The sequence below is a fragment of the Plectropomus leopardus genome, chromosome 4 (assembly GCF_026936395.1).
Source record: "Plectropomus leopardus strain MGB_pleo_1.0 chromosome 4, ASM2693639v1, whole genome shotgun sequence".
Taxonomy (NCBI): domain Eukaryota; kingdom Metazoa; phylum Chordata; class Actinopteri; order Perciformes; family Serranidae; genus Plectropomus; species Plectropomus leopardus.
In genome coordinates, this window is record NC_142179.1 from 11528528 (window position 1) to 11541221 (window position 12694).

At 37.0% G+C, this 12694-nt stretch overlaps 1 protein-coding gene across 1 annotated transcript; it reads right to left on the bottom strand.

Annotated features, from left to right (window-relative positions):
* Positions 1-300: 300 nt before the first annotated feature.
* Positions 301-9956, bottom strand: paip1 (poly(A) binding protein interacting protein 1). Its single transcript, XM_042489025.2, has 11 exons — positions 9570-9956; positions 6313-6464; positions 5858-6055; positions 5565-5677; positions 4762-4873; positions 4011-4136; positions 3802-3908; positions 3295-3412; positions 3136-3190; positions 2502-2580; positions 301-1356 (listed from the first exon to the last, which is right to left on the bottom strand). The coding sequence occupies exons 1-11, from the start codon at positions 9766-9768 to the stop codon at positions 1269-1271; spliced, it is 1347 nt and encodes a 448-aa protein (XP_042344959.2). The 5' UTR covers positions 9769-9956; the 3' UTR covers positions 301-1268.
* Between the last annotated feature and the right edge of the window lie 2738 nt (positions 9957-12694).

Below are 12694 nucleotides of genomic sequence, written 5' to 3' on the forward strand. Positions count from 1 at the left end.
TTACAATACTGACCTGCCTATCTGACGTCGCACAAAACCACCTTTAAAGTAATACAACACATCAGTAACAACACTAATGTTTCTTAGTTTATTCCAATAAAAAATGTTTTCATGTAATATATCATTTTGTGGTCACATCAGATAGGCACATCAGGTCAGTATGAAGTACATAAACTTGTTTCTGATAAAGTTACACAACTTTGTATTGGATCATGTAAAAAAAAAAAAAAAAAAAGCTTTCTAAGCATCAGATATCCCCTTCAAATTCAAAGGGCTCAAAGACCAATAAAGCAAATGAAATTTCACATTATAAAGAATTTATTGCAGGCAAACAATACCATAAATAATATTTACAAACTATAAAACAACATTCCTTTTCGTGGGCTCCATGGATTGCTGGTAAACAGTCTCTCAGTCTTGGGGTAACTATGAATCCTTTGCTGCAGTTGCATTATGTCGCCCTGACTGCTGCAAACTGCGAGATGTGTAGATATTTAAAGCTACATTCAGGAAACAAACTGAATTTAGATGCACTGCATTTTCAAAATATGACTATTGTACTTTAGTTTTGTCTATATTCACTTATTCACATTTTTCAAACTGCACAGCCTTTCACGGAGTTCCCGACCATTTAAATTCCCTGCAGCCAGATTAACACATGAAAAGCCTCGACTACAGTGTTTGATATTGGCAACCTGACAAGAGACTATTTCCCCAAAGTCAAGATGAAGGCTGTATATGAAATGTATATTTAGTAAAGCCACCACCGTACCCTCCTACAGTGCATTTTACATAAAGATGACATCTCTGATAATGATCTGAGTTTTTTGGCCTGCACTTTATGAATGGGGCATTAATTAGTATTTCACAAATTATGCACACATCTGATAAAATCTGTCTTTCAGAAAAGAGCTAAAAAAAATCCACAGCACACTATTTCCCTCTTGGCATTTAGTTTAGGCGTAAAGGAAATAAGTTCTGAAAGAATTTAAAACAACAAAGAGAGAACTGTCATGTCAAAAAAAAAATGTAATAACTAAATATTTTGAACAACAAACCCTGTTGATTGTCCCCATTAACTAATCAACACTGATTGGAAAAAAGTGTCTGGAGTGCAACTATGAACAGCTCTTTTTGTTATTTTGCTTGTTTGCAGTAAAATAAAAGTCTGACCCTCTCTGATGCTAGCTTCCCTCTCCTTTCAACATTTCAGCAACTCGAAAAGTACAGTATGTGCCTGTTGTGTTTCACAGATTCTCATTGTCACGTCATTGTTGTCGTTTCCTCTCTGATTCTAAACAAAAATTCTCAAAAGCTTCTTCTATTTCTGGCTCCATCTCATCTTCAGAGTCGTATCTGTGAACACAACATAACCAGGGATTTACTAAATGTTTAAGAAAAATGTGCTCCTGGACGTACAGATGGTGTAACTAATATTGACCACATACAATATGTGTAAGCAACTGGCGTTTACATGACACACAAAACCACAAGTGCACGCACGCACACGAATACACACACACACACACACACACACACACACACACACACACACACACACACACACACACACACACACACACACGGTTCTGAGAGCAAGCTAAGCCCTCTTTGACATCCAACTGCTGACTAAACTGAATGTGAGGCAGTGGTTGACCCTGTTGCATTGTGGGCCAGTCAAACACATTCGCCACGCTCAGGGGCCCACAGGTGGTTATTTAACCTGTGTGCAGCTACAGTGCCGTCACCTGACCCAAGATGTACCAGCACTGTGGCATTTACAGATCTGAGCTGAAATATTACCATAATCTGGTGACAGTTACTGCAGCTTTAGTCTGTTACTGCCAAATCTAATATTCAAGATGCAAAATGAGCACTGAAATGATCCCAGCTTATTTCTTTGAGGACATTTTTAAAATACTAAAGCAGATATATTAATTATATAGGGGATAGGACCAGTTTCATTCATAGAAACACTCAGCTTCTGTGTTAAAAAGGGACACACACTCAGATTTGCTATTGATGTTATGAGGTTTTTTTTATGTAGGATCTTCTTTCTTTCTTCCAAACTACACCCACCAACTCAATCACTGTGCAGAAGGAAGTGTGCATCAGCTAGCTCGGTGATGCTAGGTGAGCCAGCAGAAGATGCACACTTCCTTCTGCGTGGTGATACGGTTGGTAGGTGTGGTTTGGTAGACAGAACATAGTTCCTACATGAAACTGCTGAGTGCCAATTAGCTCCATTATATCAGAGAGAGGCAAACCACTCGACAGCCGATATCTCCAACACTCAGCATCCCACAACAAAACAATTTACATTGATAAATAGCTATACAAAAGGTATTTTTCATTTTGAATAACACTTCAAGATGTGACTATTATCTCTTTAAATGGTTTACAAAGAAACAACCATCAAAAGGTAAAGTAGGTAGCTGTGGCCTAAAAGAAAGGCATGCGTTGCCCTTTTCTATTATTTCATCCCTGTGGTATGTACTCACATGTCATTTCCATTTTCTCCATCAATATCGTGGAAATAGTCCTGCCTGTCCAGGATCTCTTGGTATTTTTCAGCATATTCTGTAAAAGCAAAAACACTGACATTTAGGCACAAAAGAGGCTGACCATGACTGCAAATGTTCTCCATTTGAAGTAGAAGAGGATTGATTTTTTTTCTACCACCTAAAGGACTTATTCACTGACTCGGCTGAGGACAGTGGCTAGCATAGGCTAAGCTACGATGTCTATTTATTTATACAATGGCTTCATTTTTTCACTAACAAAACCCACTTTTTTGTTAATATACTTTTTAAACACAATGATATATAATATGTTATCAGGGACAATAAATAATTTAGTTATGTTAAGCCTTTTTTAGTTTTGTAGCCTTTATATTTTGTGGGCATTAACTAGATGAAAAGCACAGTAGTCTCGACATCCAAAAACCATGCAAGGCAGGTGCTGGACCAGAAGGGTAGCAGTCAACATTTTTCACGTCATTAAGTATAGAGAAACCATTTCACACTGTGCTTGTGACTGACTGTGATTGACTGAACATAGCTAGGTATATTTGGGCTGATACACAGCATATATTGTCCTCTCCTGATCGGTCATGATCAAGTTTTCATGGATCACCTGGGTCTGCTGCTGTGAAAGGAGTACCATCTTCTGTATAGAATGTAGGTTCATTCTGAGGAGAAAAACAAATCAAATAAATTTTTTTTAAAATGATCAAAAATGTGTAGAAGTAAAAAAAAAAAGAAAAAATGTGAGCATTGTATAATTGACACTCACCATGAAGTAGTTAGGGTCGTTGTCTGGTGTGGCGTTGCTGGCTGCCGCGGCAGCACGGACTCTACCCCAGTCGCTAGATCTCAACTCTACTAGTTTCAGAAGCATCTGTCTGACATCCCTGAAGACAATAATGCTCATATCAAGAAATTTTACCCAGCGCGCCTATAAGACTTTAAGTCTGAACTGGTCCGTCTTTTGAATAATGGTTCATGATCAGAGTACCTGTGTGGTAAAAAGCTAAAACTGTTGCAGACTGGATTCATTTCAGTTGTTTATAAAACTCTGTCAATCTAATCTTTCAAACCTTTCCATACTGGATGACTGTCCTTAACACGGCCACCGAGGACACGCGTGATCATTAGGTGCAACTATGTTAGCAGACACTTCTGCTAATGTCTCTGCACATTTGAGGCGTCTCAGATGTTTCAAGCTTTGTACATCTTAAGTTAAGTCGAGCATAAGACTTTAATAGGAGCTGCACACAAAAGACCACACAGATATACACACCTGCTGCAGGTGGCATCCAGTAGAATAGTTTCTATTCTTTGGATCAGTTCTTCCATGTGTGGTTTTCCACTCTCCTTCCAGGCGTCATCCAGGACAGAGCCTGTTAACTGAAAATGAACACATTCTCGTCACCTCCCTGAATAATAATAGAACTGCCTGGAAAACCTACGACAGAAATCTGTAAACAGATCTAATTGAGATTTTAAAACCTTAAGCAGTTTGACAGCACAGATGAGATTTGCATCCACAGGATTAGAAAACAGGCTGTTCATCAGGTCCTTCAGAGCATTTAGGAGGATATCAGCTCGACTTGGAGGTCCTTTCCCTCTCTTTATCTAAAAAACAGATCGGCACAAATAACAATGACTGACTGACACGTTGAAGACAAACTGTTCTGGTGCTGTTGGCTCATCAAGCCAATTCTACAACATATGCAAAGGGAACTACAATACAGTGGGATGCAACACTGGCAGCATCGCCAGACTGGAGCTGCAACAATTAACTGATTAGGTGTCAACTATTACATTAATTGCCAGCTAATTTAAAAAAAATGTTTTTATCAGTTGACAAGTTCAGTTTATATTTATTTATTTATTATTATTTACTTCTCTATGACAGTAAACAGAATGTCTTTGGGTTGTTGACAAAACAAGACATTTATGGATGTCATCTTAAAAAACAGATTCACCATTTTTTTTACTATCTTTTGACATTTAATAAACCAAAAAACTAACTGATTGAGAAAATAATTGTGGGCTTAATCAGCAGTGAAAAACTCACTAGTTGTAGCCCTACACCAGATACTGTTGACATCTGGCAGCAGCTGGTGCACCAAAACAATCATTGTACAAATACGAAGTCAGGATCATGTTGTTTAAAATGTAATAAACTGATTAAATAAATGCATTTACACAACTTTAGGAATGATTATATAATGCAATCTCAAAGTTAACCTCTTACCTCCAGGTTCAGATAGAGCTCTCCCAGAAAGAGCACAAAGGAGTGGAATTTCTTCTGAGTCTCAGGGTCTCCTTTAACAGCCGTATCCCTCTGCTCAAACTCTATCCGACATCTGAAACAAACATTCTTCCGTTTTCATCTCAATTTGAGCAGCGACAGTTCAAACTGACTTTCACATTGACCTTACTACTCCTCGCCCAATCGCAAGTCAGTAAAAAATGATTCAAATTCTGTTACTGCTTGTCTCGAACTGGCATTTCCATCAGATGCTTTTACATCATCTTAAAAAAACGTCACCCCCTTTTCATCAATCTAATTCATTTTTAATGCCATTTCGGATGAAATTTAAGACCAAATTTAAAGAAGCCAATATTGACGGGAGGAAAAATGTGTTGGCATCAATTACTCAAGGTTAGGGTGAAATGTATTTCATTTTTCAAATATTTATTTTAATATAAAACAATTCTTTTGTGATGTTAAAGCAATTTGGTAAAATATTATTATTTTTAAGTTACCCATTATTATTTCAGCTTTTGCAATGCATTGTCAGAAAAAAAAAGATTAATAAAAATGTCATCTCCAATGTCTTAGCATATTTAGGACTTAAAAAAGGATCAATTTAAGACATCTAAAGCAAAGTAATCTCTTATTTTTAGATTGATGGTTTTGGGGCCTTTTAAGACTTTTTAAGGATCTGCAGGAACCTTGTAATTATTGACATATAAAGAAAGTGTATTGAATGAGAAGATCAGGGGATTTTTATAAGATCTTGAACCTTCATTAAATCCAAAGAAATAAATCACCTTTGCAGGAGCAGCTGACGAAAGTTGCCACTTGGTGGGCTGACAGTGAGGTGATGGGACAGGTAGTTACAGAGCCGTGCACCCGTGTAAGAGAAGTTTGGAATGGCAGTAGACTGCAATGAAAAGCAACCTTAATACCCAGTGGGGAACTTTTACAAATGTGTGTTTTATCAGAAACATGCATTTATATTTATATTTAATCCGTATGCTTTGTTTAGACGGGTTTATTTAAAATCGTATTATCTGATATTTACACAGAAAGCTAAATGCAGACTAAATGTGTCCCTCCAAACCTGCGTGTAGATCAGTTCCACCAGCTCGTTCAACAGCTCCTCAGTAGTAACCCAGGAATTGAGCATGCCAGTTATGTGTTCGACGTCGGACTCGAAGGACCCTGGTGAGGAGCTCAGGTGTCCGAGGAAGTCTGTGACTGTCTCAGCCAAGGTTGGTTCACTGTAATAGCTTTCGTTGTCATCATAAAAAGAGGGATCCTATACAAAAACCACAAAAACACAAAACAGAAATCCAGAGGCAATTTGTTTTTCTAATGCAAAAGAAATTGAGTAATATTAAAATAAGAAATCTAAAATTTATGACAAATGTACTACAGACATAGTTCCTGACTCCTACTTGGAAGGTTACATCAGTGAAGAGAACCAATACTATGTAATGGTGTGGAGAAAAAAAACACTATTAAAGATAATAGTATCAGAATAAAAGACAGTGATGGTGTAAAAATGTATCTTACTTCATACGAGTTAAATCCAGAGGGGATAAACTCAGGGGCACTGGCTGAAAGCTTTGATGACTTGACCAAGGAATCCACTTCATGAAGACCTACGGAGGCAGACGTACTGTTGGCATTTGCACTTTGTTGGGGTTTGCTCTGTCTTTTAAAGTCTGAAAGAGGAAGAGGAAAGATGTTCTCAGTCTTTGACATATGTGACACTACTCATCCTAAATGGGAATTTTGTCTTTTTTCTTTAAATAATAATAATCTTTATTTGTATAGCACCTTTCATGAATAAAATGCAAAGCAAAGTGCTTTACATGTGAGAGTACTAAATAAATAAATAAATATTTATTGTTTCTTTTATGTTTTGTCATGGCTAGCTTATTCCTTAATATAGCTAGGCACTGTCGTTTTTAGCAAACTTTACTCAACCAGGAGTTTGTTGTTTTTGTTTGATGTTTTCGTGCACTAGCAAGCATTTGCAGCAGTAGGATGACTCAAAATAAACTACAGTGACTGTTTATCATAATGAAGACCATGTCACCCAGTTTAACAATGCAGCTCATTGGTGTGTTTTTAATAGTTCTTAGACAAAATGGCACAGAGGAATAAGCTACATCATATGTTAGATATGCAGATAAAAATTTTTTTGTTTTATCTGCATATTATCTACAAATTCTTTGTTCCTTTTACTCTTTTCAGAGGATTTGATGACAGTAGAAACAAATATTGATTTACATAATAAAAACATAGAGTAAATAAATCAGAAGGACATCAAAGGCATTGTCCACCCACAGTAAACAGAAAGCACAACTAATGTTGTCAAAAATATTGATTGATTAATACACATCAATACTGAATATTTGAAATGGATTCAGCGATTATTTTATGCGGTGTCAATACAATATCAGTTGCTCTTTCCCCCTCTCTCTTATTTTCTATGTTTTCTAAAGTGATTCTGCTACTAAAAATGAAAAATTACCATGTTATACCATTGTTATATTTATCTTTTCATACTTTTTTTTTTAAATTTTGCACCCTTGATGTCAAATTTCCTCATGGTAACAAAATGATATTGATAACTGATAGTTTTCAATGTAGTGTACGCCAGTAATAAATGCCAGTATTATGACAACACTACCTACTACTACACAGTACTGTCCTGGAGTGCTTATACAATACAAAAATTAAATATGAGAAACTTATGTTAGGTGAGGGTAAAGACACAATACAGCACATAAACACAATACACCCTGCTATTTACCACTATCTGTAGTGCTGCTGTGAGTACCAAGAGTTTAATTCTGGACTAATGTTGTCAAGAGAGTGTGTGTGCACCTGCCCATCAGTGCTGCAACTCAGTGTGCAGGCACAGCCCCCAGCTCTCACTGGACTGAGTATTATCACAGCTTTACCTTAATGTCACAGGACCTGCTGCTCATCTGCTGCCTCAATGACTTTGTTAATTTGTGTTATTGTGTGACTTTGGCGTTTAAAAGGGTTAGTTCAGATTTGCTCAAAAACACAATCAAACCAACTGATCGCAGCAGCGGTAGACCAGCAGCTCCAGTGTTCAGTGAGCTAAAATGACTGTTATTCTAAATGGAGTCTGGTGGCTTTGATGAAAGCTTACGTTTTACATGGGACTTTTTTTCTAGGTGGCTAAAATGTGTTTCGTTGCTGACCCCTGTTCACGGCAGTACATTACTTAGCTTTCATGTCTGACTCCAGCCTGCTTTTTAAAACTTGGGGTGTGCAGACTGATGTACGCTAACTATGAATAAGTACAGCATACAACACAAATGCGAAATATTTGAACTCTCTCTTTAAGGTCATCCTGCAGGAGCAGCTAGAGTGCAGACAGTGGCGGATGAAGTGCCCGAAAGCCACACTTCAGTAAATGACTTTAATAGGAGTTAAAGTCACTTTTAAGAATATGACTTGAATGGAAATCTTAATATCTGACATTTAATTTAATGAAGTACACATATGATTTGGGATTGGAGCAGGGGTTTGGCAAGGGAGTGGGTTATGTTTTTTGTTTTTTTTTTGTTTGTTTTTCAATGGGTCTTTTAACTTTTTCTTTTTTTAAAGTCATTGGCCTAAAAGAACCTAAGAGTACTTATTAGTCATTTAATTATTATTATTACTATCATTATTATTATTATTATTATTATTATTATTATTATTATTATACCTAGAAGTATAGATTTTATAAAGAAAATTTATTGGAATAAAAGTGAAAGTTAACATGAATATAAAAACTCAAGTAAAGGACAGGTGCTCCCAAAAAAACACTTAAGTACTGTAACAAAGTATTATTACTTCTATGTTACAGCACTGAGGGCAGTGTGCATCAACCTAGTAGCAATATAGCATATGGTTGGTTGGCTGTCATCCCAGAAATTAGTACTGGAGCATGCTGGCTATGAACTGCAGAGAGAAAGTGATGCTTTTGAAGGGAATAACAATACATTTTCCACCCATATTCGCTGACACAACCGTACTTTTAGGACACTTTGATAACATGCAGTTTAACACAGGTGGTGCTTCTCAGACCCGCCTGTGTAATCACGTGGTTTTGACTATAACCACGTCGTTAAGTCGTTAAGAAAAAGATCACAATGAGATTTCCACAGGTCGAAACATTAGTCTCAATAAGACAAAGAGTTTGACAACTGATACTCAGGGAATACGATTTTATAGATACATTTTTTTACACCGTGAACTATCTCATTTGTTATTTTACTTCCTTTGTAAGTAAAGCTATGTAACCGACCTGATTCATAAGGGGAACTGACTATTCCCCTTTTCCAAGTCAACATCACGTTATATTAGCCATAACGGATATTTTTTTTCTTGAAGTTTTAGCTGAGTAAGACAGCTTTAACTGTGTCACGCAACTAATCAACTACGTGACATCTGAGTGGGAGCTTTATTTAGACGCTGCGTTACCGCACATGAAACAACAATCCAACAGGTGCATGTCGCAACGCCAAAATGCTAATGCAAGCTAGCATTAATGGTACGTTATTTAGCAGCTATAGCTAACTAACGGACACCGTGAGATTAACACCAGATTACAAGAGTAGCTAAACCAACACGTTTTTCAGAGCAACTGTCAGCCGGGGGAAGTTCGGTGGCTACTGTTAAATTCAGGCAGACACATTTTGGCCTTCAGTGTCAACGAGTGGCATTTACACGAAACCGATTCTGAAAGTAGCTAGTTAGCCAAATTAGCTCAGTTGTTAGCATAGTTGACAGCTCCTCACCTCCACCAGCCATGTTGTTGGCCGTGCTGATGTTGTTCTCGCCAAAAGGCGGGGATGTTCGCGGCTGTCTCAACGGCTCCCTTTGGTTGAAAAGCGAGCTTTTGGTGTCACCGTCCCCGGCGATATCCGCTAGCCCGGGCTCTGTGGGGAGATTTCGGCTTCTCCCCGCTCCGGGAGCTCGGTCGAAACTCTCGTTCATGATGAACTGGATTCTCAAAGCAGCATCAGACGAAGAAATTATGTTTACTACGTTTTGTTTTGCGCAGAAGCGATCGCTTTGGTTTTTATCACAACAAAACACACCCTATCTCTCTTTCATGGTGCGTTTCGTCTCTGTCGGGTAGTATCACAGTATACACAACTTTTTCGACCACTTCCTTTGACAACAAACCCGCTGTCGCTGATCATCTGTGACAGCGTCTGATGGAAAAATAAAACTGTCTCCCTCTAGTGGCGCGGAGTGGAAGCGCATCCATTGTGCAGCCTTAAAATACCAACATCAGTGGTCATAATTATTCCCATAATAATAATAATAATGTACTTATTTACTTATTATTATTATCATTAATATAACTTTATTTCTATTTTATTATTTTTTTGTATAGCACTTTTCAAAACATAGTTAAAAAGTGCTTTACAAGACAAGATAAAGTAGTATATACAGTCAAAACAAGATAAACGAAGAAATAACTATATATATATATATATATATATATATATATATATATATATATATATATATATATATGGCATTTTACTGTTTTATTAACTTGGGTTAGTGCTTAGTTTGACTTGTTGGTTGGTTTAAGACATGTATTTTATTTTGTGTAAGATCCAGTGGAATAAAAAGTAAACCTTTCCTCCGTGAAATTAAGAGGAATCAAACTAAAGTTTTGATTTTTTCAAAAGATCTGGTTCCTGACTACCACTCAATAAAGCTGCTGTGGTTAGGATTTTGGAAATACTCAGTTCACATCTGTCTTGATTTGGGATATGTTTGATTTCATGTAAACTACTGCATAGGATGTGTAAATTTCTAGAAAATTGGGTTTAGGCAGTGGTTGTGTGCATAACACGAATGTGTAATGATGGACCTGTTAAAGGGTATGTGTGGTTGAATGGGTTAAATAACCTAATATTAATCTAAAATATTTGCCAAAGCGCCATGGGTTGGATAGTTATTTCTAACTGACACACATTCATAGATCACAGAGAAAACTCAGGACCTGTGCGTCCCCACAGCAGTGCCTCTCTCCCTGCGCTCTCTCACTCGGTAGCTGCCCACTACAAACATGTGTTGCACCAGACCTCTCAGTGTAAGTATTCATTAGTTGTTTTAGCCTCCAGTCATTTTCCACTTGCTTCCCAAAGCTGGATCAAATTATGCCACAGAGAATTCCCGCGCCAGAAACGCGGAGACCCACTTTGATAAACTGATTACTGCCCCTATTTGCTGTTATTGCTGTTTCCCTCTCAGTGCCAGTGTCTTGGAGGGAGTTCAGACATTCAGAAATCTTGGGAATGCACAAGGTGACAAATGACTGGTGTTGAGGGGGGTCATGTGCATACTCATCGCCACAGGTTTTAAATGCAAAAACAGTGTAGTTTCATGTCTCAGCAGTGCTTATGTAGCCTATATGCCTGGTGATTTATTGACTGCATTACTGGGTTACATACAAAGCAATTAAAGACAAATGTAGGAAAATACAGTGCTACTGTATGTAGGTGTAGTTTTATTCCAGAGACCAAATTAACCCCTCGAAACCTTGATGGACTTCACTTCTCTTGTGCTGAAATGTGTGGGCCCTGAGCTACTTGGTTTGATTTCTTTTTTGAAAACATGGGTGGGAGGTAATTAGTAACCTGGACAGAAATTGTATATAGAAAATATATATTTTTAAAGCTAGGTAAGAATGTCTAAAAAACTACATTATCATAATTCTACATTTGAAATCATTTTACAGAATTATTTCCATTGATAAAAACTTTTTCAGGTCAATTTCTTTCTTTCTTTCTTTCTTTTTTACTTTCCATTTTTTTGTTTGTTTGTTTTGCTCATTTTCAGGTATTTTTTTGTACTTAACTACCACCTTACTTATTTTTGGATCATTTCTTCCTAAGATGTTCATTGCCTTCTTCCCATGTTTTTGAAAGAAATCAAGCCAAGTTGCCCAGGTTTCAAAGGGTTAACCTTCCTAACTTGTGTTCCCAGCTGGCTGCATGTTGTCAGACACTGATATTTGGTTAAATATAGGCTGTGCTATCATGTGACCATAATTTTATGTCAGGAAACGTCTAATGCCAATGTTAATTTGACATAGAATACTGATGACAGATGATGTTGATATTTTGTTGGATTTAAGTTGTGTTGTAAAGTAACTAAAATCCATCATTTTAAAAAAAGAAGTCTCATGCCAACGTTATCTTGATGTAGAATAACGACATTTAGTCATAGGGCATGGAGAACACAATCCAAAGTCTGCAGAATATCATAATTTTAACATTCACACAATGGGAAATTCTAACTTTGTCAGACATTAAAAACATCATCAGTCTAATTCAGATTTCAACCAAAATTTAACATTTGTACTATTTAAGAGTCCAATGTTTCCTGATCTCATATTGACGCCCGCTCCAGCTGGGTTTGTTTTCTTTTAACTTTAGAAATATAAGCAAACTAATACAAAAATCAAAATGCATGAAGTTTTTTTTTTTTAGTCCAAAAAAGCATTGAAATTCTCTCAATTTAAATGACTTAAGCAACTGCACCCAGTAACCCTATACTAAACTTCCTTCTCTAAAGGTAACATGTTTACCAGGTTTATCCACAGGACACCTATGGGTTTCCATTACAAATTTGCACAAAAATTAAGTGATATTTTTGAAATGTTGATGAAACACAATTGCGAGACAAATTTGTTTCCTTTGAGTGATTTTATGTGACTTTTCTTTTGATGTTATGCGACTTCTCCTCTAACAATAATATTCCAAGAAGCATGGCGATGGATGTTCAAAACATTAGCAGGTTTATTTCTATTGCCCCAACTGCACTAACCGTCATTATTTCCAATTGAAGGCGACATAGGTGTATTATGCGAGCGAAGGCAAGCCCCTTGTACGTGGGA

Coding starts and splice junctions, on each gene's coding strand:
- paip1 (XM_042489025.2), bottom strand. CDS start 9,768: ATGAACGAGAGTTTCGACCGAGCTCCCGGAGCGGGGAGAAGCCGAAAT. Junction 3,909..4,010: donor GTGCTGTCAAACTGCTTAAG/GTTTTAAAATCT, acceptor GTTCATTTTCAG/TTAACAGGCTCTGTCCTGGA. Junction 3,413..3,801: donor CTGGATGCCACCTGCAGCAG/GTGTGTATATCT, acceptor TATTGTCTTCAG/GGATGTCAGACAGATGCTTC.